We start from the raw sequence: 27,705 nt of genomic DNA on the forward strand, positions 1-27,705 counted from the left end.
TCATCTAGACTGATAGTCATTCAGTCAGTCAGGTGCAGTTAGTCACTGTGAGAGGGTGTGTAGCTGGAGTTCCAATTGTCCTGATACTGACAATGGAAGTTGTAGTGAGTGAACTGGTGCTTGTGAGGGAGCAATGTGGAGCTCTGAGGGCAGAGGTGGATTCCATACAGGAGGAGGTACGACAGATGAAGGAGCTGAGACGGACGAAACACCGTCAAGAAAAAGCAAATAAGGAACGCAGCAGTAGAAAGTCGTCGACCTGGAATGTCGTAAAGGACAGAGGTCTGAAGAAGACTTTGACAAAGCCGCCTACAGATGTCATAAAGACTTCCAAGTCATTCGCCGTGCTGGAAGACGAATGCTGTGTGGAGACTGTAGTTTCCTCGAAAAGCAAGACAACGTAGGGAGTACAGGTCCCTCAAGGTGCTCACAACGCAAAGGAAGTATCTAAGCGAATTTTGGTTGTTGAAGATTCTCAGGTGAGGTATCTGGATAGAGCTTTTTGTGGCAGAGACAGGGAGGAACAGGTTAAGGGTTTGCTGTCCGGGAGCAGGAAGTGGTGATATTGTTAACAACATGAATGATATTATGGCTGGAAATGTGAACAAACCCACTATGTGTATCAGTGCCGGTGGAAATGATGTTGGACGAGTCAGGAGTGAGGCACTGATACAGAGGTTTAGGACACTCATAGAATTAGTTAGGAGCAAGGGAGGAATCTCGATCATATGTGGCATTCTTCCCAGAAAGGGAGTTGGAAATGAAACGTTGTCGAGGGCACTTGGTATCAATTGCCGACTGGACGAATATTGCAAATCAAATGCAATGCCATTCATAGATAACTAGGAACACTTCTATGGAAGAAATAACACGTATGCTCAGAATTGGGGTGCATCTATCGAGGGCTGGGGGTGTAGTTGTTGCCAATTCGTTGGAACCTGTGGTTGGAGGGTTTTGTTTGGGTTTAAACTGTTAATAGATAGTGGTATGGGAACTGATATGGAAAAAGGAGGTAATAAAAAATATGTGTTTGTGGGGGAAACAAACTGGCAAAATGATCAGGGAAAGAGAAGGGCCTCAAAATATCAATACACTTAAAGTATATTACACTAACAGTAGAAGTCTAAGAAGCAAAATTAATGATTTAAATGCTCTTGCCTTTACAGTAAAAATAGATATTATTGTACTTACCGAAACGTGGATGAATTTAGAAAATAGAGAACTATTAACTGAATATCAAATAAATGGATTTAAACTATTTCACACAGATAGATATATTAGACGAGGAGGGGGAGTAGCCATATATGTTAGGGACAATCTGAAATGTAGTCTCAAACAGGGAATCAAAACTGAGCCACACACAGAAACTATTTGGATAGAATTAAACGAAAAAGTAAATTATCTTATAATAGGAGTTATATACAGGCCACCAAACTTGACAGAATGGAAGCAAAGCACCTATGGGATGAAATATGTAGATCATTAGGTCTAGCAGTATTTGTGTCATGGGTGACTTTAATTTTAGTGGAATAAATTGGTTTAACAGAACAGGGAATAATGAAGCAGAAGATTTTATAGAATTAATGGACGATTGCTTTCTTACGCAACACATTAAGGAACCAACACGGGAAAATAATATTTTAGATTTAGTGTTAACTAACGGGGAAACACAAACTAAAGACATCAAAATAGGGAGTGAGCTAGGGAACTGTGATCACAAAGAAATCAAGATTTAGCATAGAATGAAATAGACCTGTAGGAGAAAATTCTGTTAAAGTGCCAGATTTTTGAAAAGCTGATTTTAATAGCCTAAGAAATTTTTCTGGTCAAATAGATTGGAAAGTCTTGGGCATGGGGGATGGGCCGGTCTTGGAGCAAGATGTGAACCCAGCGATAGGTGATATTAAAAGAGATTTCGATGTGGACTCAAAATTTAACTTATTTAAAAATATTCTAAGCAAAATACAGGAACGTAGTATTCCATACAAGTTGAATAAATCGAACAGTAATGACCCGAAATGAATAACAGGATCTGAAGAACCTTATAGGTAGAAAGAGAGCTTGGTACAAAATGATTAAGAATGGGGAAGTCAGTTTAGAACAAGAATTCGTAAAACTGGCTAGAAATGTTAAGACAGAGATAAGGAGGGCAAAAATAAACTATGAAGTTCGTATAGCAGGCCAAGCAAAGGCAAATCATGAAGTTTTTTTCAGTTATATCGAACAAAGATTAGGGAAAAGATTGGTCGATTAAAAACTGAGACAGGTCAGATAACGGATAATGACGAGATGAGTAGTATTTATAATAAATATTTTATCTCTGTATTTACTAAAGAAGAACTTAACAATATGCCTTCAGCCGAACAAGTCTATGTGGGTGGGGACGAGGACAGATTGACTAGTTTAGCAGTTACCAGGGAGGATGTTATTAAATATATAGTGAATCTCGAACCAAACAAATCCCCGGGGCCGGACGAAGTGTTTGCCAGGGTGCTTAAAGAATGCAAAGAGGAGCTTAGCGAGCCACTGTCTACCATATTTAATAAATCATTAGTCAGACAGAGTGCCAGAGTCGTGGAAGGTTGCTAATGTGGTACCAATTTTTAAGAAAGGCGATAGATCACTTGGGAGGGTAGGAGTGCGTGTGTGGGTGAGTGGGAGGGCAGAAGTGTGTGTGTGAGTGAGTGGGAGTGCATGAGTGCGTGTGAGTGAGTGAGTGGGAGGGCATGAGTGTGAGTGTGAGGGCCGGAGTGTGTGAGTGTGAGGGCAGGAGTGTGAGTGTGAGGGCAGGAGTGTGAGGGCCGGAGTGTGAGGGCAGGAGTGTGAGGGCCGGAGTGTGAGGGCCGGAGTGTGAGGGCCGGAGTGTGAGGGCAGGAGTGTGAGGGCAGGAGTGTGAGGGCAGGAGTGTGAGGGCAGGAGTGTGAGGGCCGGAGTGTGAGGGCCGGAGTGTGAGGGCCGGAGTGTGAGGGCAGGAGTGTGAGGGCAGGAGTGTGAGGGCAGGAGTGCAGCAGGGTGTACCAGCACCACGGTCTCCCTGCTCCAGTAATTACCGTGTACCAATAACTTCCCTTCATTAATTATCATCCAGCATCTTCCCCCTATTACCTGGCTCCCCTCATTGTCTGGTGTAGTGTGAGGGAGGGTGTAGTGTGAGGGTGTAGGGTGAGGGAGGGTGTAGTGTGAGGGAGGGTGTAGTGTGAGGGTGTAGGGTGAGGGAGATTGTAGTGTGAGGGTGTAGTGTGAGGGTGTAGGGTGAGGGAGATTGTAGTGTGAGGGAGGGTGTAGTGTGAGGGAGGGTGTAGTGTGAGGGAGGGGTGTAGTGTGAGGGAGGGTGTAGTGTGAGGGAGGGGTGTAGTGTGAGGGAGGGTGTAGTGTGAGGGAGGGGTGTAGTGTGAGGGAGGGTGTAGTGTGAGGGAGGGTGTAGTGTGAGGGAGGGTGTAGTGTGAGGGAGGGTGTAGTGTGAGGGAGGGGTGTAGTGTGAGGGAGGGTGTAGGGTGAAGGAGGGTGTAGTGTGAGGGAGGGTGTAGTGTGAGGGAGGGTGTAGTGTGAGGGAGGGTGTAGGGTGAGGGAGGGTGTAGTGTGAGGGAGGGTGTAGTGTGAGGGAGGGTGTATGTGAGGGAGGGTGTAGGGTGAAGGAGGGTGTAGGGTGAAGGAGGGTGTAGAGTGAGGGAGGGTGTAGGGTGAAGGAGGGTGTAGTGTGAGGGAGGGTGTAGGGTGAGGGAGGGTGTAGTGTGAGGGAGGGGTGTAGTGTGAGGGAGCGTGTAGTGTGAGGGAGGGGTGTAATGTGAGGGAGGGTGTAGTGTGAGGGAGGGAGGGAGGGGTTTAGTGTGAGGGAGGGGTGTAATGTGAGGGTGGGGTGTAGTGTGAGGGAGGGGTGTAGTGTGAAGGAGGGTGTAGAGTGAGGGAGGGTGTAGTGTGAGGGAGGGTGTAGTGTGAAGAAGGGAGGGTGTAGTATGAGGCAGGGTGTAGTGTGAGGGAGGGAGGGAAGGAGGGGTGTAGTGTGAGGGAGGGAGGGAGAGAGGGGTGTAGTGTGAGGGAGGGTGTAGTGTGAAGGAGGGAGGGTGTAGTATGAGGCAGGGTGTAGTGTGAGGGAGGGTGTAGTGTGAGGGAGGGGTGTAGTGTGAGGAGGGAGGGAGAGAGGGGTGTAGTGTGAGGGAGGGTGTAGTGTGAGGGAGGGGTGAAGTGTGAGGGAGGGTGTAGTGTGAGGGAGGGTGTAGTGTGAAGGAAAGAGGGTGTAGTATGAGGGAGGGTGTAGTGTGAAGGAGGGAGGGTGTAATGTGAGGGAGGGTGTAGTGTGAAAGAGGGAGGGTGTAGTGTGAGGGAGGGTGTAGTGTGAAGGAGGGAGGGTGTAGTATGAGGCAGGGTGTAGTGTGAGGGAGGGGTGTAGTGTGAGGGAGGGAGGGAAGGAGGGGTGTAGTGTGAGGGAGGGAGGGAGAGAGGGGTGTAGTGTGAGGGAGGGTGTAGTGTGAAGGAGGGAGGGTGTAGTATGAGGCAGGGTGTAGTGTGAGGGAGGGTGTAGTGTGAAGGAGGGAGGGTGTAGTATGAGGCAGGGTGTAGTGTGAGGGAGGGTGTAGTGTGAGGGAGGGTGTAGTGTGAGGGAGGGGTGTAGTATGAGGGAGGGGTGTAGTGTGAGGGATGGGTGTAGTGTGAGGGAGGGTGTAGTGTGAGGGAGGGTGTAGTGTGAGGGTGTAGTGTGAGGGAGGGTGTAGTGTGAGGGAGGGTGTAGTGTGAGGGAGGGTGTAGTGTGAGGAAGGGTGTAGTGTGAGGGAGGGTGTAGTGTGAGGGAAGGTGTAGTGTGAGGGAGGGTGTAGTGTGAGGGAGGGTGTAGTGTGAGGGAGGGGTGTAGTGTGAGGGAGGGTGTAGTGTGAGGGAGGGTGTAGTGTGAGGGAGGGGTGTAGTGTGAGGGAGGGGTGTAGTGTGAGGGAGGGTGTAGTGTGAGGGAGGGTGTAGTGAGGGAGGGGTGTAGTGTGAGGGAGGGTGTAGTGTGAGGGAGGGGTGTAGTGTGAGGGAGGGTGTAGTGTGAGGGAGGGTGTAGTGTGAGGGAGGGTGTAGTGTGAGGGAGGGTGTAGTGAGGGAGGGGTGTAGTGTGAGGGAGGGTGTAGTGTGAGGGAGGGTGTAGTGTGAGGGAGGGGTGTAGTGTGAGGGAGGGTGTAGTGTGAGGGAGGGGTTTAGGAGAATAGGTGTGTGGGGGGGGTAGATGGAGGGGAGTGGGGGGGGGAGGTGAGGGGACGAATTGCTTCCCAAGGACAGTTGAAGGTGAAGTGTGTACCAAGGTTATGGTGGTGGTGGAGGGTTATGGTGGGGGTGGAGGGTTATGGTGGGGGTGGAGGGTTATGGTGGTGGTGGAGGGTTATGGTGGTGGTGGAGGGTTATGGTGGTGGTGGAGGGTTATGGTGGTGGTGGAGGGTTATGGTGGTGGTGGAGGGTTATGGTGGTGGTGGAGGGTTATGGTGGTGGTGGAGGGTTATGGTGGTGGTGGAGGGTTATGGTGGTGGTGGAGGGTTATGGTGGGGGTGGAGGGTTATGGTGGTGGTGGAGGGTTATGGTGGTGGTGGAGGGTTATGGTGGTGGTGGAGGGTTATGGTGGTGGTGGAGGGTTATGGTGGTGGAGGGTTATGGTGGGGGTGGAGGGTTATGGTGGGGGTGGAGGGTTATGGTGGGGGTGGAGGGTTATGGTGGTGGTGGAGGGTTATGGTGGGGGTGGAGGGTTATGGTGGTGGTGGAGGGTTATGGTGGTGGTGGAGGGTTATGGTGGGGGTGGAGGGTTATGGTGGTGGTGGAGGGTTATGGTGGTGGTGGAGGGTTATGGTGGGGGTGGAGGGTTATGGTGGTGGTGGAGGGTTATGGTGGTGGTGGAGGGTTATGGTGGTGGTGGAGGGTTATGGTGGGGGTGGAGGGTTATGGTGGTGGTGGAGGGTTATGGTGGGGGTGGAGGGTTATGGTGGTGGTGGAGGGTTATAGTGGGGGTGGAGGGTTATGGTGGGGTGGAGGGTTATGGTGGTGGTGGAGGGTTATGGTGGTGGTGGAGGGTTATGGTGGTGGTGGAGGGTTATGGTGGTGTTGGAGGGTTATGGTGGGGTGGAATTACGATTAGGGATTGAAGGTTAAGGCTGAGCAGTGAAGGGTCAGGGTGTGGGGTGTGGGGAGTGGGGTGAGGGGTGAGGGGGCAGCGTAGAGGGTGTAGTAGTATAAGGTGTATAAGGCCCGAGCAAGAGGGCCTCAAGGTGTAAGGTGAAGGGTGTAGGCTACCAGAGTGACGACCCAGGGTGTTGGCAGTATTGTGGGGGGGGGAGTGGGGGTGATGAGTGCAACAGAGAGTGAAGCCTGAGATGGAGCAGATGAGGGGGGTGGAGGGGGGAGGGGGGGGGCAACAGTAACCCCAGGGGGGGGGTGTAGGTGAGGTGAGTGGCCAGGTGTTCCCTTAGCTACTGTGTGTGGTGCAGGCTTTGAGGCACAAGGGGCCGCTAGAGTACAGCGTCACTCATCCTGTGAGTGAACACACCGCCATAGTGACAGTATTGGGCAGCGTCACTCATCCTGTGAGTGAACACACCGCCATAGTGACAGTATTGGGCAGCGCCACTCATCCTGTGAGTGGACACATCGCCATAGTGACAGTATTGGGCAGCGCCACTCATCTTGTGAGTGGACACACCGCCATAGTGACAGTATTGGGCAGCGCCACTCATCCTGTGAGTGGACACACCGCCATAGTGACAGTATTGGGCAGCGTCACTCATCCTGTGAGTGGACACACCGCCTTAGTGACAGTATTAGGCAGCGTCACTCATCCTGTGAGTGGACACACCGCCTTAGTGACAGTATTAGGCAGCGTCACTCATCCTGTGAGTGGACACACCGCCTTAGTGACAGTATTGGGCAGCGTCACTCATCCTGTGAGTGGACACACCGCCTTAGTGACAGTATTGGGCAGCGTCACTCATCCTGTGAGTGGACACACCGCCTTAGTGACAGTATTGGGCAGCGCCACTCATCCTGTGAGTGGACACACCGCCATAGTGACAGTATTGGGCAGCGCCACTCATCCTGTGAGTGGACACACCGCCATAGTGACAGTATTGGGCAGCGCCACTCATCCTGTGAGTGGACACACCGCCATAGTGACAGTATTGGGCAGCGTCACTCATCCTGTGAGTGGACACACCGCCATAGTGACAGTATTGGGCAGCGTCACTCATCCTGTGAGTGGACACACCGCCATAGTGACAGCATTGGGCAGCGCCACTCATCTTGTGAGTGGACACACCGCCATAGTGACAGTATTGGGCAGCGCCACTCATCTTGTGAGTGGACACACCGCCATAGTGACAGTATTGGGCAGCGTCACTCATCCTGTGAGTGGACACACAGCCATAGTGACAGTATTGGGCAGCGCCACTCATCCTGTGAGTGGACACACCGCCATAGTGACAGTATTGGGCAGCGCCACTCATCTTGTGAGTGGACACACCGCCTTAGTGACAGTATTGGGCAGCGCCACTCATCTTGTGAGTGGACACACCACCTTAGTGACAGTATTGGGCAGTGCCACTCATCTTGTGAGTGGACACACCGCCATAGTGACAGTATTGGGCAGCGCCACTCATCCTGTGAGTGGACACACCGCCATAGTGACAGTATTGGGCAGCACCACTCATCCTGTGAGTGGACACACCGCCATAGTGACAGTATTGGGCAGCGCCACTCATCCTGTGAGTGGACACACCGCCATAGTGACAGTATTGGGCAGCGCCACTCATCCTGTGAGTGGACACACCGCCATAGTGACAGTATTGGGCAGCGCCACTCATCCTGTGAGTGGACACACCGCCATAGTGACAGTATTGGGCAGCGCCACTCATCCTGTGAGTGGACACACCGCCATAGCAGCATGTACAACACTCCCCAATAGGAAGAAAACCCGCTGGGTTGTTCATGCTGTCACTTGTACCCAGACACAGCTGGGACTTGCTTAACTGTCTCAAGTGAACAGCTCTTCCAACATTAATATCAACACCTACCATCACATAAACGTACGTTATCTTGCAGGTGCAAAGTGAGGCAGTCTTTGAGGAACAGTATCTATATCTTTATCTGGCAGTCTTTTCCCTAACTCACTGGTTCCTGGTTCTTCTGTCCTCCTTTGTTCAGTTACCTGATCCCGGAGGTGTTGTGTTATCATCCCTCTAACTGCTATCTTGAGATAATTTCGGGGCTTAGCGTTCCCGCGGCCCGGTCCTCGACCAAGCCTCCTTTTTGTTACACACTCCGAGGAAGCAGCCCATAGCAGCTGTCTAACTCCCAGGTACCAATTTATTGCTAGGCGAACAAGTGCACCAGGGTGAAAGAAACCCCATTTATTTTCGCCTCCGCTGGGCATCGAACCCGGAAACTTAGAACTACGAATCCCGAGTGCTGTCTACTCAGCCGTCAGGCCCCTTGGTGGTGAGGCCCTCAGGTGGACGGTGTTTTTTGCAGCATTTTTGTGCACTACTTTCAGTTGGTGTGTGTTATCTGTGAGGTGTGTTGGGGGTACTGGAGGGTGTTGGGGGTACTGGAGGGTGTTGGGGGTACTGGAGGGTGTCTGGGGGTACTGGAGGGTGTTGGGGGTACTGGAGGGTGTTGGGGGTACTGGAGGGTGTCTGGGGCTACTGGAGGGTGTTGGGGGTACTGGAGGGTGTTGGGGGTACGGGAGGGTGTTGGGGGTACTGGAGGGTGTTGGGGGTACTGGAGGGTGTTGGGGGTACTGGAGTGTGTTGGGGGTACTGGAGGGTGTTGGGGGTACTGGAGGGTGTTGGGGGTACTGGAGGGTGTTGGGGGTACTGGAGGGTGTTGGGGGTACTGGAGGGTGTTGGGGGTACTGGAGGGTGTTGGGGGTACTGGAGGGTGTTGGGGGTACTGGAGGGTGTTGGGGGTACTGGAGGGTGTTGGGGGTACTGGAGGGTGTTGGGGGTACTGGAGGGTGTTGGGGTTACTGGAGGGTGTTGGGGGTACTGGAGGGTGTTGGGGGTACTGGAGGGTGTTGGGGGTACTGGAGGGTGTTGGGGTACTGGAGGGTTTTATTATTATTTTTCTACCACAGACGTGGCCAGACATTGTCAATGCTAATGTTCAAGAGAGTGCATGTTTTCTCTGTCACAAAGTTGACACATTGTGTACTCGACATTTGGGTTTTGAGAAAGCTGCCAGATACGTCTATATCCCAGGCGCATTCTGGGGCCAGATTTACGTCGCTGTTGGCCGGCGGGAGATGTGGCGGGTCTAGTGCCTTGTACTAGTGTAGCTGTATGTTCGTGCTAAAGCTACGAAACTCTCCTCTTTGGTGAGCACAACTAGGTGAACACACACACACACACACACACGTTAGAAAGACTGGGGTCCAAGAGCCAATAGCTAGATTCTGCGTGCACAAATAATAAATTCAAATAGTAAATACACACACACACACACACACACACACACACACACACACACACACACACACACACACACACACACACACACACACACACACACACCAGTTGGTCCAGTTGATTGACAGTTGAGAGGCAGGACCAAAGAGCCAAAGCTCAACCCTCGCAAGCACAATTAGGTGAGTACAATTAGGTGAGTACACACACACACACACACACACACACACACACACACACACACACACACACACACACACACACACACACACACACTCTGCAATGTTTGTCTCATTATGATGGGTTATATTTATGTGTGATGGTATCCATAGAAAATAGATTCTGAACCCTTTTCTCTGTGAGGTTCTTGCTGTCGATCTTCCAGAAGAAGTTTTCAATTGCTTGAAGAGCAGACTTTGAATCAAAATAGTATTCCTCTTCCTGTGCTTTTTCGTGCATTAGCAGCTAGTTGTAGTGCCGCTAACTCTGCTTGTATAGAGGTCAGATAGTTGTTTATGCTGACACTGCTGTTATAGATTCAGCTACTTGGAACAAAAGTTGCAAGTAGCACGGGCTATGGTGAGCCCGTGGTGGACCCGTCTGACACTGATTGTGTGCAGTGTGTGTGTGTGTGTACTGCAGGTAAGGTAGGGAGGAAGGGCGTGAGAAAGGGAGGGAAGGAGGTGACCCAGGTTAGGGTGCCATGAACACCACTACACTCACCTTTGACTTGGAATCATTCACCGCTGAAGTACTGAAGCAGCAGCAGCAGCAGCACCAGGAGCAGCACCAGGAGCAGCAGAAGCAGCAGCAGCAGGAGCAGGAGGAGCAGGAGAAGGAGGAGCAGGAGGAGGTTAGACAAGGAGGAGGGAGAAGAGCAGCAGATTTACGAACAAGAAAAAAAAAAAGAAACAAAGACGAAATAGGATGTTGTGGTTAGTTTAGGTTGAGTGTTTACCTAACAGTGCTTACCCAACAGTGCTTACCTAGCAGCGCTTAGCTAACAGTGCTTACCTAACAGAGCTCACCTAACAGTGCTTACCTAACAGTGCTTACCTAACAGTGCTTACCCAACAGTGCTTACCTAGCAGCGCTTACCTAACAGTGCTCACCTAACAGTGCTTACCTAACAGTGCTTACCTAACTGTGGTCCCCTAACAGTGCTTACCTAACTGTGGTCCCCTAACTGTGCTCACATAACAGTGCTTACCTAACTGTGGTCCCCTAACAGTGCTTACCTAACTGTGCTCACATAACAGTGCTTACCTAACTGTGCTCACCTAACAGTGCTTACCTAACTGTGCTCACATAACAGTGCCTGTGGGGAATTTACCTGTGAGATTTATATTTATTTAGTTTATATTAATTTATATAGTAATTTTATATTTTACGTTAATTTATATTTTTCTGTAGCAAACTATAATGTTTAAAGTGGAGTGTATGATTTTAAATTCTCACACATCTCTTTCCTTACACATTCTGGGAGGCTTATGGCTTATATATAGTCATCATTATAAATAATTGGTTTGTAGACATTCACGACAGTATTAGACTATATATGTTAGTAAGTAAATGGGGAAGCCTTATCTTTATTGTAGTATTCACCCTGGACGGACCGAAACGTCGTCGTCCCTTCACTTGCTAGTGTGTGTCAACATATTATTGTGACTCCTCGTCTGCATCTGTGTTTACTAGTTGTGTGTTTTTGCGGGGGTTGAGCTTTGCTCTTTCGGCCCGCCTCTCAACTGTCAATCAACTGTTTACTAACTCCTTTTTTTTTTCCACACCACACACACCCCAGGAAGCAGCCCGTGACAGCTGACTAACTCCCAGGTACCTATTTACTGCTAGGTAACAGGGGCATTCAGGGTGAAAGAAACTTTGCCCATTTGTTTCTGCCTCGTGCGGGAATCGAACCCGCGCCACAGAATTACGAGTCCTGCGCGCTATCCACCAGGCTACGAGGCCCCCTGAGCAAAGTGGTCCTGGTCCACCGGTTATCTGGTGGGTGAGGCTAGTGTGACCACCTGTTACTGGGGTGTCAGGTAGGCCGAGCGGTCAGCACGCTGGACTTGTGATCCTGTGGTCCTGGGTTCGATCCCGGGCGCCGGCGAGAAACAATGGGCAGAGTTTCTTTCACCCTATGCCCCCTGTTACCTAGCAGTAAAATAGGTGCCTGGGTGTTAGTCAGCTCTCACAGGCTGCTTCCTGGGGGTGGAGGCCTGGTCGAAGACCGGGCCGCGGGGACACTATAAAAAGCCCCGAAATTATCTCAAGATAACCTCAAGATAACCTGTTACTGGGGTACCAGATAGGTGCTATTCTTCTTCCCTCTTCCATGACACCTGTCAAAGGACACTTACAATAACAGCAGTAATCCTAAATATGACAGCTATACTAGAGGAAATATTGGTGTAATTTATTAGATGATGTTCAAGGAATATTTCCCTTCACCGTATAACTACCTAACATTACTGATCGGGAATGAAAGATAATAGATGGGTTTCGGAATTAGGACACTTCCCTTGATAGTAGACGAAGTTGGTGTTGATAATGGGAGCACTTTACCTCCCTATAACGCTGTTGGCCAAGGGAGAATTATAGCAGCTGGATTTGCTCCGTCGAGACTGGTATGATATTAATGGCGACTCCTGTGGCCCTCTACCACTGTCCGCTTCCCTTGTTCTCCAGATGTCGTCAAGAAGTAGTTAGAGGGCCCACATTTACTCTAATTTGGTACTGATATTTTTTGGCTTTGATTTGATTCAAGGGGTAATGTTTTTATGATGTTGACAGTCCAAAGACTGCTGCTGTATTAAGAATAATTCTCATTATTTGGTGGTGAAATTAACCACCACATGTGGTAATGATATCTCCGTTTTCTACCGGAGGAAAATTCCACTGTACCACGTTTTCTATGAGTGAATTTGTTTATGACAATACAACAACAATATTATCTGCCTATTGTATGAAATGTTAGTAAATGGTGTCGGGTTTTCCGAGTGCTCACCTAACAGTGCTAACATGTGCTATTGATGTAGTGCCTTGCACAAGTTGTCACTACATTGCACTCGTTAACCTGCCTTGTCCTTGCATTATTCCTCTCGGTATCTTGAATGTTATGAACATGTGCCCTTCCGCCTTTCTGGCATCTAAGGCTGCAAGACAGTTCCCTCACCCGTCATCCTCAGGGTTATGGCAGTGGTTATTGTCTTGGTGGTGATGGTGGGTGTAGTGGTGGTGCTTGTAGTGGGTGTAGTGGTGGTGGTGGTGGTGGTGGTGGTGGTGGTGGTGGTGGTAAATGCGGCGAGGATGGTAAGAGTGGCTGTATTGGTGATATTGGAGATGATGATAGCATTGTTTGATAGGGGGAGGAGCAGGAGGAAGGTGGGGGAGAAGTGGAGGAAGGTGGGGGAAAAGTGGGAGGAAGGTGGGGGAGAAGCAGGGGGGTAGGTGGGGGAGAAGCAGGAGGAAGGTGGGGAAGAAGCAGGGGAGGAGTGGGAATGGCGGTGGAGGCAGCAGGAATTAGTGGAAGGGTGAGAGAGGTAGAGGGGAAGGATGGGGGTGAGAGGGGGGGAGGGGGTAGAGTCTAGGGGGTAAATAGGGGAACCACTGAGCAGAGAAGGAAGAGCATGGTGAGAGGGGGAAGATGGATAGACCACAACTACTTATTGGCAGGGAGAGAGAGAGAGAGAGCGAGAGAGCGAGAGAGCGAGAGAGCGAGAGAGCGAGAGAGAGAGAGAGAGAGAGAGAGAGAGAGAGAGAGAGAGAGAGAGAGAGAGAGAGAGAGAGAGAGAGAGAGAGAGAGAGAGAGAGAGAGAGAGAGAGAGAGAGAGAGAGGGAGGGAGGGAGGGAGGGAGAGGGAGAGAGGGAGGGAGGGAGGGAGGGAGGTAAGGGTATTTCCCTTAGGAAACTTCTCATCTGTTCATAATTCCCCTTTTGGTATGTCAGCCTTTTGATTCCTAGTTCTTTTTGGGGGAGATAATTCCTAGCTCTACCAGGTACTCAAAGTTCAATACACTGTGGTCACTCATTCCCAAGGGCGCATCCATCTTAACTTCCTTTATATCCCACTCATTTAGGGTAAATGAGTTTAGGTGTGTGTGTGTGTGTGTGTGTGTGTGTGTGTGTGTGTGTGTGTGTGTGTGTGTGTGTGTGTGTGTGTGTGTGTGTGTGTGTGTGTAATTACCTAAGTGTAGTTACAGGATGAGAGCTACGCTCGTGGTGTCCCGTCTTCCCAGCACTCTTTGTCATATAACGCTTTGAAACTACTGACGGTCTTGGCCTCCACCACCTTCTCCCCTAACTTGTTCCAACAGTCTACCACTCTGTTTGCGAAAGTGAATTTTCTTATATTTCTTCGGCATCTGTGTTTAGCTAGTTTATATCTATGATCTCTTGTTCTTAAAGTTCCAGGTCTCAGGAAATCTTCCCTATCGATTTTATCAATTCCTGTTACTATTTTGTATGTAGTGATCATATCACCTCTTTTTCTTCTGTCTTCTAGTTTTGGCATATTTAATGCCTCTAACCTCTCCTCGTAGCTCTTGCCCTTCAGTTCTGGGAGCTACTTAGTAGCATGTCTTTGCACCTTTTCCAGTGTGTTGATGTGCTTCTTAAGATATGGGCACCACACAACCGCTGCATATTCTAGCTTTGGCCTAACAAAAATCGTGAACAATTTCTTTAGTATATCGCCATCCATGTATTTAAAAGCAATTCTGAAGTTAGAAAGCATAGCATAGGCTCCTTGCACAATATTCTTTATGTGGTCCTCAGGTGATAGTTTTCTATCTAGAACCGCCCCTAGATCTCGTTCTTTATCAGAATTCTTTAAAGATTTCTCACATAATATATAGGTTGTGTGAGGTCTATGTTCTCCTATTCCACATTCCATAACATGGCATTTATTAACACTAAATTACATTTGCCAAGTTGTGCTCCATATACTTATTTTGTCCAGGTCTTCTTGAAGGGCATGACAATCATCTAAGTTTCTTATCTTCCTATTATCTTAATGTGTGTGTGTGTGTGTGTTTGCGTGCTTGCGTGCGCTACCGGAGCTCAGCTTGCTCTGTGTGCGTGAGTCTGGAACACTTCACCTGATGAATGCTGAGTACCATTCATATGTTCATCCCCATGCTTATGTACACCTTTTGTTGTTCTGCTTTAAATGGAGGAGAGGAATATAATGGGGGAGGGGGGGGGGAACTGATGGTTAATGGGGCCAGGAGTGATGGGTAAGGGGCAGAGGAGGAGGGGGGGGGTGTAAGTAAATGGTGGTGGTAGGGGAGGAAGGGAGGGGGAGCGGGGGGGGTGTAAGTAAATGGTGGTGGTAGGGGAGGAAGGGAGGGGGAGCGGGGGGGGGGGAAGAGCTGGATAGTGCCCATCTATCCATCCATCCATCCATCCATCCAGGCCCTGTGTAGCGTCATCCGTCAGTGGGCTCCCCTGTATGCATATCCAAGCCACTACAGTGTGGGAGGCCTCATCGATTTTAGTACCCATGTGAGTGCGCGCGTGCGTGCGTGCGTGCGTGTGTGCGTTTCAGCGTGTATGAGTTTGTGGGACCTACGTGTTTGGTGTTTGGCCTTGTGGCCAGGTTGTGTTTGGGCATGGACTAGTGTGTGTGTGTGTGTGTACTCACCTAGTTGTGCTTGCGGGGGTTGAGCTCTGGCTCTTTGGTCCCGCCTCTCAACTGTCAATCAACTGGTGTACAGGTTCCTGAGCCTACTGGGCTCTATCATATCTACATTTGAAACTGTGTATGGAGTCAGCCTCCACCACATCACTGCCTAATGCATTCCATTTACTAACTACTCTGACACTGAAATTTTTTTTCTATGTGTGTGTGTGTGTGTGTGTGTGTGTGTGTGTGTGTGTGTGTGTGTGTGTGTGTGTGTGTGTGTGTGTGTGTGTGTGTGTGTGTGTGTGTGTTTGGAGTCCCACGAGGCCGGGTGCTGGTGGTGGTGTTTGGAGCAGACGAGGGGTAGCAATCGTTGGGTGTGGGTGGGGGGGGGTGGGGGGTTAGGACCAATGCATTGTTAGGGTATGGGGCACACCGGGGGGGGGGGTGGATTGGCAAGGGTAGTGGGCAGGGGAAAGGGGGGGAGGAGGGGGGTGTGTGGAAAAGTGGTACTAAGGAGCTGGTACTCAAGCCAATCACACGAGTAAGGGGAGACATGATAACCACCTACAAAATTCTCAGGGGAATTGACATGGTGGACAAAGACAAACTCTTCAGCACGGGAGGGACACGAACAGGGGGACACAGGTGGAAACTTAGTACCCAGATGAGCCACAGATGGAATGCATTAGGCAGTGATGTGGTGGAGGCTGACTCCATACACAGTTTCAAGTGTAGATATGATAGAGCCCAGTAGGCTCAGGAACCTGTACACCAGTTGATTGACAGTTGAGAGGCGGGACCAAAGAGCCAGAGCTCAACCCCCGCAAAACACAATTAGGTGAGTACGTCTTGATGGATACACGTTTAATATATATGCGAACAAGCTTGAGTAGTCCCCAAGCCAATATGCAACTGAATATATACAGTCTTTAAAATATATATTCTATATCCTATACAATATACAAGTATAGGAAACGAACTAGAGGTTAGGCCCTATTTGCCTAATAGTCCAAGTGATTTTCTTTATTTTCAAAAAATTGTTTCTAATTGATTTATTTTAATTATTATTATTATATTATATTAGATTATTGCCTTATTTATGTTAGTTTTGGTTAGGTTAAGATAGGTTAGGTTAAGTTAAGTAGGGTTGGTTAGGTTCGGTCATATATCTACATTAGTTTTAACTCAAATTATAAACAATTAACTTATACATAATGAAATGAATCGCTTTATCATTTCATAAGAAAACAAAATTGAAAAATTTTTAAATTTCGAAAAACTTGGCTTATTAGGCAAATCGGGCCTTGCATAGTCGGCCGAGTACTGCGTTCTGGCTACTAGGTACGACATATATATATATATATATATATATATATATATATATATATATATATATATATATATATATATATATACAGTATATTCTATAGAAAAATGTGACAGTTTCAGACCACGGAGGAAGAATTGAAACAGGAATTTCCTTAAGTACTTTCGTATTTAATAGACTGGACATATATAGGCAGGAGAGAGAGAGGTGAAGTGAAGTGACGTCGATTGATACACATTTGTCTCACTAATACTTGTTAATATCAACCGTCAATTCACTGGTGTACAGGTTTCTGAGCGTATTGGGCTCTATCATCACTGCCTAATGCATTCCATATGTTAACTACTCTGACACTAAAAAAGTTCTTTATAATGTCTCAATGGCTCATTTGGGCACTCAATTTTTACCTGTGTCCCCTAGTGTGCGTACTAAATAACTGTCTTTATCTACTCTATCAATTCCTCTGAGAATCTTGTATGTGGTGATCACGTGTGTGTATGTAATAGAGAGAGAGAGAGAAAATATGTGTGATAAAGCAAATGGCTCGGGAGTCAGTGCATTACACAACCTATGTTTAGAAAGGTCTGGTCCAAGAACTATCAGCTCGATCCTTTAGACAAATAATAAATATAGATACACACACAAACCAGTCCGTCCTCCTAAAGTTCCCCAACGTTAAGAAACTGTCGTACTAAAGTGCCCTTATCCTAACCTATCAGAGGACCCAAAACAGAAAACGGGTCAGTACGTCACTTTCGCGAACCGCTTCCATTTTCTTGTGCGACCATTTTTGGCCTTAGGTGACGCATACGAGCGAAAAGCGACGTTCTTTGTAAGAGGACAGGTTGACCCAATCAGCGCCCAGGGGAAAGCGCCAAGCCATTACGACTGTATAGCACTGGGAAGGGGTCAGGAATAAGGGTTTGGGATGGGACGGAGGGAAGGAATGGTGCCCAACCACTTGGACGGTCGGGGATTGAACGCCGACCTGCATGAAGCGAGACCGTCGGTTTATCGAGGTTGAGAAAGGTGAAAGGTTTGCTACGTGATTATCACAATAAGAAAAAAAAACCAGAAATAGAGGAGACATGTTCCAGACATAAAATATTCTATGGTTGTTGACGAAACATATTGATGAATATAATGTTCAGGATGAGCAGCAGCGTGACTGGAAGACGTGCACGGAATGCTGACTAGGGGCTGAGTCAGAGGAACATGCACAAACGCTTCTGCACTGTAAGGACACCAAGAAAGCGGGTCAGACTTGGAAGGGAAATATTAGACTAAATTTATCCATTGTTATTCAAATTCAGTATACATGGTATACACGGGGGGGGGGGGATATACAGTATACATGAATATACTGTATACATTCAGTGTACATGGGGGGGGGGGTGAGAGTTAGCAGCAGCGCCCTAGACAACACTGTTGGGAAGCTGAGGACATTACGCTTGATATAATAGGCAGCTCCTATTATAAATAGGAGCTGCCTCGTATGGGCCAATTGGCCTTCTGCAGTTACCTTTGTTCTTATGCTCTTATGTATTACGCTTGAGGAGAGGCGACGCACAGGAGACATGGTAACCGACATATAAGATTCTCAGATGAATTAATGAGTTGAGTACAAGGGAAATAAGAGGAAGAGACCACAGGTATGAACTTGAGACGCAGATGAGTCACAAGGATGGTGGCAAGAACACGGCCAAATATAGCAGTGTACAGCGAGCGACAGGTGGCGAGGCGGGGCTCAGGAGATAGCACCATGTAAGTACACTCACCTGAAACAAATACACACGCCGTCCTCCCCTAGAAACGATTGGGCAAGGCGTTGCCTTTCGCCTCATGCCTATGTTCATCTAGCAGCATTGTAACATGAGAGTAACACAGCTATTGTGGGATGCATTCTGAGGATGCGTATGTGTGTGTGTGTGTGTGTGTGTGTGTGTATTTACTATTTGTATCTGCAGAATCTAGCTATTAGCTCTTGGACCCGCCTTTCTAACCAATCAATTTTTCTATATTTTATCTACTACGTATACTTCTAACACACGTGCCCAGGAAGCAGCCCATAGCAGCTGCTTAACTCCCAGGTACCTATTTACTGCTAGGTGAACAGACGCATCAGGGTGAAGAAAACTTCATTTGTTTCTGTCTCGGTCAGAAATCGAACTCTTAGGACTACGACCCCCGAGCGCTATTCACTCAACCGCGAGGCCCACAGTGTGTGTGTGTACTCACCTAGTTGTACTCACCTAGTTGTGTTTGCGGGGGTTGAGGTCTGGCTCTTTGATCCCGACTCTCAACTGTCAGTCAACTGGTGTACAGATTCCTGAGCCTACTGGCTTCTATCATATCTACATTTGAAACTGTGTATGGAGTCAGCCTCCACCACATCACTGCCTAATGCATTCCATCCGTTAACTACTCTGACACTGAAAAAATCTTTGGCTCATTTGAGTACTCAGTTTCCACCTGTGTCCCCTTGTTCGTCTTTCACACGCGCGCGTGTGTGTGTGTGTGCGTGTGCGCGTGTACCGATGGTTGGAAAGGCAGGGCCCAGTAGCTAATATCTAGATCCCGCAGGCAAAAATAGGTGAACGGACAACAATCGGCGGCTAGAAAGGCGGGATCCAAGAGCCAATGCTCGACCCTGCAGGCACAAATAAGTGAGTACACACACTCAACACTCGCAAATGGGACAAAATGTCACAAGATGTGTGAGTCCTTGATAAAGATTGCCTTCAACGACAAAAACAATGTTGTGCTTGTGTACACACCTCACAATTATGTCACGATAGCGATAGATACCATTCTCACAAGTCTGGTCATTTGGTGGGGAAAATGCGCCAGAAATCTGGACTGCTTTCTCCGCCAATTTTCCCCCCCCCCCTTCAAAAGTATGTTTCCCCGATAACCTCAAGAGCAAGAGCTCAAGTTATATCTGTAAGAACACAAGCAGAGTCTCATATCTACTAGTATATTCGTCTATTATCAATTTGATTCACAATGAAATTCACTTGAAGTGCTGGGGTACTTCGGAGACCACTTATGTCCTTCTTGCTCCCGCTACGAATGACGTTTGTTAGGGCCGTTCCGAAAATCATCCCGCGCCTTAGAACAAAGCAAAAGATAATCATAACACTTCCAGATATATTCGCTCGACCTGACGAGAAGTGCGGCTGTAGAGGCCGAAATGCTCCCCGCGGCTGCTGTACTCCCAGCCGCTCTCTCAACTATGCCGCCGATGCAATATGAAACGGAGACGAAGGGAAACGAAACGGGGCGAGAGCGCACCCCCCAAGCCCCCACCTCGGCCCCGACCCCCCCAGTAACCCCCGCGCGTAAGGTTTCAAGGACTCTCTGGTTACGTGGGGTAAGGGCGATATTCCTATTCTCTTATCGTTAATTTACGGACTCTCTCTGTTTGTTATGACATTCTCCCCTCCATATCCCCCCCCCCATTGAACCTCCATCCCCCAAATATCCCTCCCCCCTCGACCCGGCCGGGGGGCAAGTTTGCCATAAGGCATAAACTATTCACAAAACCCCGCGAAACAAGGGCCGTTGGCGATTCAAAATACATTGGCGGTTAGAGCGGTTGAAGAAGGTTGGCGCGAGGTGTCTCGGGGCCACCATGAGGCCGGTTCTTCGGCCCAACCAACTGGTTCTCTGCGCCGCCATCAGCAACCCCGCGCGACTCCCGCTGGATAACCTGTGTGTTACAAGTCGCGGCGCTGCAGCTCGCGTTACCCGACCATGATGCAGCTCGCGGTGGAAGCTGCGCCGCTCGCGGAAGAGGCTACTGCGCAGATCTCGACCATACCTGCTAGAATGTCACGCCCGCCGCCCCCGCGGTACAGGACTCCCGGCCAGCGGTGCAGTAATGCGGTACAGGCAGCCACTCGTGCGGTGCACTCAACGGTACGAGAACCCCGTCGTGCGTTACAAGAACCGGTTCAGGCCTGGCTCTCTGCGGTTCATGAACTTTTATGCACCGTCGTCTGTGTTGGTTGAACTGGTTCATGTGCATAGGTACGTGCACTTGTCCTGGCCAGCCACGGTACAAGAACCGGTTCATGTCCTGCCAGCCACGGTACAAGAACCGGTTCATGTCCTGCCAGCCACGGTACAAGAACCGGTTCATGTCCTGCCAGCCACGGTACAAGAACCGGTTCATGTCCTGCCAGCCACGGTACAAGAACCGGTTCATGTCCTGCCAGCCACGGTACAAGAACCGGTTCATGTCCTGCCAGCCACGGTACAAGAACCGGTTCATGTCCTGCCAGCCACAGTACAAGAACCGGTTCATGTCCTGCCAGCCACAGTACAAGAACCGGTTCATGTCCTGCCAGCCACGGTACAAGAACCGGTTCATGTCCTGCCAGCCACGGTACAAGAACCGGTCCATATCCTTCCAGGGAGGAAATACGTTCACGGAAATGGATTGACAACGTACATAATTAGCGTTATAATCTACTCTCTATTCATGGTTAGGTTAAGGTTACTTTGGGTTAGGTTAAGGTTACTTTGGGTTAAGGTTAGGTTAGGTTAAGGTTAGGTTAGGTTTCATTACATTTGGTTAAGTTAATACGGTGAATTGTTGACGTGAAAGTTAATTATGAAATTTGAAAACTGTTTCAGTTCACGCCAGAATTCCGTTTACAGAAAACCAGATTCTTCAAAGAAAACGTTTTCAGCTGATAATTTTTATTGTTATTTTAAACCAACGATTTATAATAGAATAAACTTATAACTAGTTTGATAAAAATCTCTGTTTAGGACAAAGGTTTACTTACATGTAGACTATTACTGGATCCGTAATATGCTTTCAGACCATCACAAATATATAGATAACTATTGTTGTGGTTAAAGAGGTACTAAGATACCTATTGTGTACACTTCAGGTACCTACTGTGTACACCTGCTCTGGTACCTACTGTGTACACCTGCTCTGGTACCTACTGTGTACACCTGCTCTGGTACCTACTGTGTACACCTGCTCTGGTACCTACTGTGTACACCTGCTCTGGTACCTGCTGTGTATACCTGCTCTGGTACCTACTGTGTACACCTGCTCTGGTACCTACTGTGTACACCTGCTCTGGTACCTGCTGTGTACACCTGCTCTGGTACCTGCTGTGTACACCTGCTCTGGTACCTACTGTGTACACCTGCTCTGGTACCTACTGTGTACACCTGCTCTGGTACCTACTGTGTACACCTGCTCTGGTACCTACTGTGTACACCTGCTCTGGTACCTGCTGTGTACACCTGCTCTGGTACCTACTGTGTACACCTGCTCTGGTACCTACTGTGTACACCTGCTCTGGTACCTACTGTGTACACCTGCTCTGGTACCTACTGTGTACACCTGCTCTGGTACCTACTGTGTACACCTGCTCTGGTACCTGCTGTGTACACCTGCTCTGGTACCTACTGTGTACACCTGCTCTGGTACCTGCTGTGTATACCTGCTCTGGTACCTACTGTGTACACCTGCTCTGGTACCTACTGTGTACACCTGCTCTGGTACCTGCTGTGTACACCTGCTCTGGTACCTGCTGTGTACACCTGCTCTGGTACCTACTGTGTACACCTGCTCTGGTACCTGCTGTGTACATCTTTACCCATCACCTTGTGTGGCTCAGGACACATTTACTTATCACCTTGTGTGGCTCAGGACACATTTACTCATCACCTTGTGTGGCTCAGGACACCTTTACTTATCACCTTGTGTGGCTCAGGACACATTTACTCATCACCTTGTGTGGCTCAGGACACATTTACTCATCACCTTGTGTGGCTCAGGACACATTTACTTATCATCTTGTGAGGCTCAGGACACCTTTACTCAACACCTTGTGGAGCTCAGGACACATTTACTCAACACCTTGTGTGGCTCAGGACACATTTACTCAACACCTTGTGGGGCTCAGGACACATTTACTCAACACCTTGTGTGACTCAGGACACATTTACTCAACACCTTGTGTGGCTCAGGACACATTTACTCAACACCTTGTGTGACTCAGGACACCTTTACTCAATCACCTTGTGTGGCTCAGGACACATTTACTCATCACCTGTGTGAGCTCAGGACACATTTACTCAACACCTTGTGTGGCTCAGGACACATTCTACTCAACACCTTGTGTGGCTCAGGACACATTTACTCAATCACCTTGTGTGACTCAGGACACCTTTACTCAACATCTTGTGTGGCTCAGGACACATCTACTCAACACCTTGTGTGGCTCAGGACACATCTACTCAACACCTTGTGTGGCTCAGGACACATCTACTCAATCACCTTGTGGGGCTCAGGACACATCTACTCAACACCTTGTGTGGCTCAGGACACATTTACTCAACACCTTGTGTGGCTCAGGACACATCTACTCAACACCTTGTGTGGCTCAGGACACATCTACTCAACACCTTGTGGGGCTCAGGACACATCTACTCATCACCTTGTGTGGCTCAGGACACATCTACTCAACACCTTGTGGGGCTCAGGATTAACCATAATAACGACATTAACTAATGCAATATAAGAGTGGAGACTGGAAATTATATAAAGGAGAAATTCATTAATTAAGAATCATCTACTTTGAAAGAGAACTAACTTTTATGTATCTTTACATCTTCTTGAGGTTATCTTGAGATGATTTCGGGGCTTTTAGTGTCCCCGCGGCCCGGTCCTCGACCAGGCCTCCACCCCCAGGAAGCAGCCCGTGACAGCTGGCTAACACCCAGGTACCTATTTACTGCTAGGTAACAGGGGTATCAGGGTGAAAGAAATTCTGCCCATTGTTTCTCTCCGGCGCCCGGGATCGAACCCGGGACCACAGGATCATGTGTCCAGTGTTCTGTCCGCTCAGCCGCCGGCTCCCCATCTATACATGGTATAGAAATGTTCACAGTTCATGCATGAACAGATTCGTGGGGTCGGTCTGGCTAGAACTCTCTGTGAACATTGTTGAACAACTTGTCCTTGTTACATGAGGTCAGACACTGTCGTGCTAGAAAATGGAAGCGGCTCGCGAAAGTGACGTGCTGTCCCGTTTTCTGTTTTGGGTCCTCTGGTTGGTTAAGATAAGGGCACTTTAGTACGAGGGTTTCTTGACGTTGGGGAACCTTAGGAGGACGAGCTGGTTGAACACCTTTACTTGCTACAAGGGATCAAGGATGTATACTTCACTTATAAATGACTTTGCTCTGACTTTCAGGTCTCTGATAGTATCAGACGATCAGTCTCACACACCGACGACATTTCGGTCCGTCTTGGACCATCGTCAAGTCCAGGATGGAGCGAAACGTCGTCTGTGCTTCACTTTAGCGGAACCTTCCTCTACAATAACACTTACACTTTTATTAAGATCTTCAACCTCCTGAGAATAATATCCCATATTAGTCACTTAAGTCTTATAGTAATGATTAAACACGAGATCAAATGCTGAACACTGGGGCCGAGGCCGCTGAACACTGGGGCCGAGGCCGCTGAACACTGGGGCCGAGGCCGCTGAACACTGGGGCCGAGGCCGCTGAACACTGGGGCCGAGGCCGCTGAACACTGGGGCCGAGGCCGCTGAACACTGGGGCCGAGGCCGCTGAACACTGGGGACGAGGCCGCTGAACACTGGGGCCAAGGCCGCTGAACACTGGGGTCGAGGCCGCTGAACACTGGGGCCGAGGCCGCTGAACACTGGGGCCGAGGCCGCTGAACACTGGGGTCGAGGCCGCTGAACACTGGGGCCGAGGCCGCTGAACACAGGGGCCGAGGCCGCTGAACACTGGGGCCGAGGCCGCTGAACACTGGGGCCGAGGCCGCTGAACACTGGGGCCGAGGCAGCTGAACACTGAGGCCGAGGCCGCTGAACACTGGGGCCGAGGCCGCTGAACACTGGGGCCGAGGCCGCTGAACACTGGGGCCGAGGCCGCTGAACACTGGGGCCGAGGCCGCTGAACACAGGGGCCGAGGCCGCTGAACACTGGGGCCGAGGCATCTAAGAGAAATAGAAAAGAAATGGGCGACTTTAATCTCCGTATTTACTAGAGAAAACACTAACACGTCATCAATTAAACACATAAATATAACAAAGACCCATTGAGTCAACTAGTCGATTAAGGCAGCGTCTGGGATGCTCCCGGACGCAGGTTCGAATCCTCGTCACGGCCCTAGTGGATTTGTTTATGAGTCAACTAGGATTCTAAACAAATAATGAGACAGCCACAACTTGTTTTCTTTAACAAATAACATACAATATAAACATCATATTTACATCAAATTTACAAGAGAAAATACTACAATGATATACATATTACAAAAAAACATACACAACGGGAGAGTTTATGTAAAGAGAAACTTACAACACTCCTTGCCAAGAATTGTCAGTAAATCATTAAGATTTGGGCAAGGTGCCAGTGTTGAGTGTTGCACAGTGTTGCGAAGGTTGTTCTCAGTTGTGAGGAGATTAGATCACTCCTAATCATACTATCGCCTAATTTGATTGGACCTAAAATGTGATAGACGTTATGGAGGTAATGACTCCACATGGCTTTCAAATTAATCTCGAAAAGCACATATCAATTCTGAACGGCTTTACAAAATACTCAAAGCTTTACAAAAAACTTAAAGCTTTACAAAATACTCAAAGCTTTACAAAAAACTTAAAACTTTACAAAATACTCAGGGCTTTACAAAAAACTGAGGGGTTTACAAAAAACTGAGGGCTTTACAAAAAACTCAGGGCTTTACAAAATACTCAGGGCTTTACAAAATACCTAAGGCTTTACAAAATACTCAAGGCTTTGCAAAATGCCCAGGGCTTTACAAAATACTTAAGGCTTTACAAGGCTTCATTTTTCTAGTACGACCATTTTTGGCCTCATGTAACGCATACGGTCGATAAACGACGTTCTTTGTAAGAGGACAGGTTGGAGGATCACCCCTGCGTCAAGCAAAAGACGGAGCAAAAGACAGACTCAAGGAGCAAAAGACAGACTCAAGGAGCAAAAGACAGACTCAAGGAGCAACAGACAGACTCAAGAAGCAAAAGACAGACTCAAGGAGCAAAAGACAGACTCAAGGAGCAACAGACAGACTCAAGGAGCAAAAGACAGACTCAAGGAGCAACAGACAGACTCAAGGAGCAAAAGACAGACTCAAGGGGCAACAGACAGACTCAAGGAGCAAAAGACAGACTCAAGGAGCAAAAGACAGACTCAAGGAGCAAAAGACAGACTCAAGGAGCAACACACAGACTCAAGGACCTAAAGACAGACTCAAGGGGCAACAGACAGAATCAAGGAGCAAAAGACAGACTCAAGGAGCAAAAGTCAGACTCAAGGCGCAAAAGACAGATTCAAGGCTCAAAAGACAGACTCAAGGAGCAACAGACAGATTCAAGGAGCAAAAGACAGACTCAAGGAGCAAAAGACAGACTCAAGGAGCAAAAGTCAGACTCAAGGCGCAAAAGACAGATTCAAGGCTCAAAAGACAGACTCAAGGAGCAAAAGACAGACTCAAGGAGCAAAAGACAGACTCAAGGAGCAAAAGTTAGACTCAAGGAGCAACCGACAGACTCAAGGAGCAAAAGACAGACTCAAGGAGCAAAAGACAGACTCAAGGAGCAAAAGACAGACTCAAGGAGCAAAAGTCAGACTCAAGGAGCAACCGACAGACTCAAGGAGCAAAAGACAGACTCAAGGAGCAAAAGACAGACTCAAGGAGCAAAAGACAGACTCAAGGAGCAAAAGTCAGACTCAAGGAGCAACTGACAGACTCAAGGAGCAAAAGACAGACTCAAGGAGCAAAAGTCAGACTCAAGGAGCAACCGACAGACTCAAGGAGCAACCGACAGACTCAAGGAGCAAAAGACAGACTCAAGGAGCAAAAGACAGACTCAAGGAGCAAAAGACAGACTCAAGGAGCAAAAGACAGACTCAAGGAGCAACACACAGACTCAAGGACCTAAAGACAGACTCAAGGAGCAAAAGTCAGACTCAAGGCGCAAAAGACAGATTCAAGGCTCAAAAGACAGACTCAAGGAGCAACAGACAGATTCAAGGAGCAAAAGACAGACTCAAGGAGCAAAAGACAGACTCAAGGAGCAAAAGTCAGACTCAAGGCGCAAAAGACAGATTCAAGGCTCAAAAGACAGACTCAAGGAGCAAAAGACAGACTCAAGGAGCAAAAGACAGACTCAAGGAGCAAAAGTTAGACTCAAGGAGCAACCGACAGACTCAAGGAGCAAAAGACAGACTCAAGGAGCAAAAGACAGACTCAAGGAGCAAAAGACAGACTCAAGGAGCAAAAGTCAGACTCAAGGAGCAACCGACAGACTCAAGGAGCAAAAGACAGACTCAAGGAGCAAGACCTCAAGGAGCAAACCGACAGACTCAAGGAGCAAAAGACAGACTCAAGGAGCAAAAGACAGACTCAAGGAGCAAAAGACAGACTCAAGGAGCAAAAGACAGACTCAAGGAGCAAAAGACAAACTCAAGAAGACATAAAGGAAGAATGAGAAAGGAGAGTAACGAGAGGAAAGAACATGTAAGAAACTTAAAATGGAAAACCAAATATAGGTTAGTTCTACTTTTTGGGTTTACTAAACAAAATGACAAGTGACTTGACTTTCCAGGACCCGCGTCTGGACCTCACTGTTGCTTCCAGGACCCGCGTCTGGGCCTCACTGTTGCTTCCAGGACCCGCGTCTGGACCTCACTGTTGCTTCCAGGACCCGCGTCTGGGCCTCACTGTTGCTTCCAGGACCCGCGTCTGGACCTCACTGTTGCTTCCAGGACCCGCGTCTGGGCCTCACTGTTGCTTCCAGGACCCGCGTCTGGACCTCACTGTTGCTTCCCAGACCCGCGTCTGGAATGTTGCTTCCAGGACCCGCGTCTGGACCTCACTGTTGCTTCCAGGACCCGCGTCTGGACCTCAATGTTGCTTCCAAGACCCGCGTCTGGACTGTTGCTTCCAGGACCCGCGTCTGGACCTCACTGTTGCTTCCAGGACCCGCGTCTGGACCTCACTGTTGCTTCCAAGACCCGCGTCTGGACTGTTGCTTCCAGGACCCGCGTCTGGACCTCACTGTTGCTTCCAGGACCCGCGTCTGGACCTCACTGTTGCTTCCAGGACCCGCGTCTGGACCTCACTGTTGCTTCCAGGACCCGCGTCTGGACCTCACTGTTGCTTCCAGGACCCGCGTCTGGGCCTCACTGTTGCTTCCAGGACCCGCGTCTGGGCCTCACTGTTGCTTCCAGGACCCGCGTCTGGACTGTTGCTTCCAGGACCCGCGTCTGGACCTCTCTGTTGCTTCCAGGACCCGCGTCTG

The 27,705-nt window shown here is 48.9% G+C and overlaps 2 protein-coding genes across 2 annotated transcripts; one reads left to right on the forward strand and one right to left on the reverse strand.

Moving 5' to 3' along the window:
* Positions 1-23,784: 23,784 nt before the first annotated feature.
* LOC138353847 (LIM domain-binding protein 3-like) lies at positions 23,785-24,372 on the reverse strand. Its single transcript, XM_069307273.1, has one exon. It carries the CDS (start codon positions 24,370-24,372, stop codon positions 23,785-23,787), a length of 588 nt encoding a protein of 195 aa, XP_069163374.1.
* Positions 24,373-24,901: 529 nt separating this feature from the next.
* Positions 24,902-26,881, forward strand: LOC123766939 (micronuclear linker histone polyprotein-like). Its single transcript, XM_069307274.1, has 3 exons — positions 24,902-24,907; positions 25,298-26,124; positions 26,230-26,881. The coding sequence occupies exons 1-3, from the start codon at positions 24,902-24,904 to the stop codon at positions 26,879-26,881; spliced, it is 1,485 nt and encodes a 494-aa protein (XP_069163375.1).
* Positions 26,882-27,705: the final 824 nt, after the last annotated feature.

The sequence above is a fragment of the Procambarus clarkii genome, chromosome 60 (genome assembly GCF_040958095.1).
Source record: "Procambarus clarkii isolate CNS0578487 chromosome 60, FALCON_Pclarkii_2.0, whole genome shotgun sequence".
In the NCBI taxonomy this organism is placed as follows: Eukaryota; Metazoa; Arthropoda; class Malacostraca; order Decapoda; family Cambaridae; genus Procambarus; species Procambarus clarkii.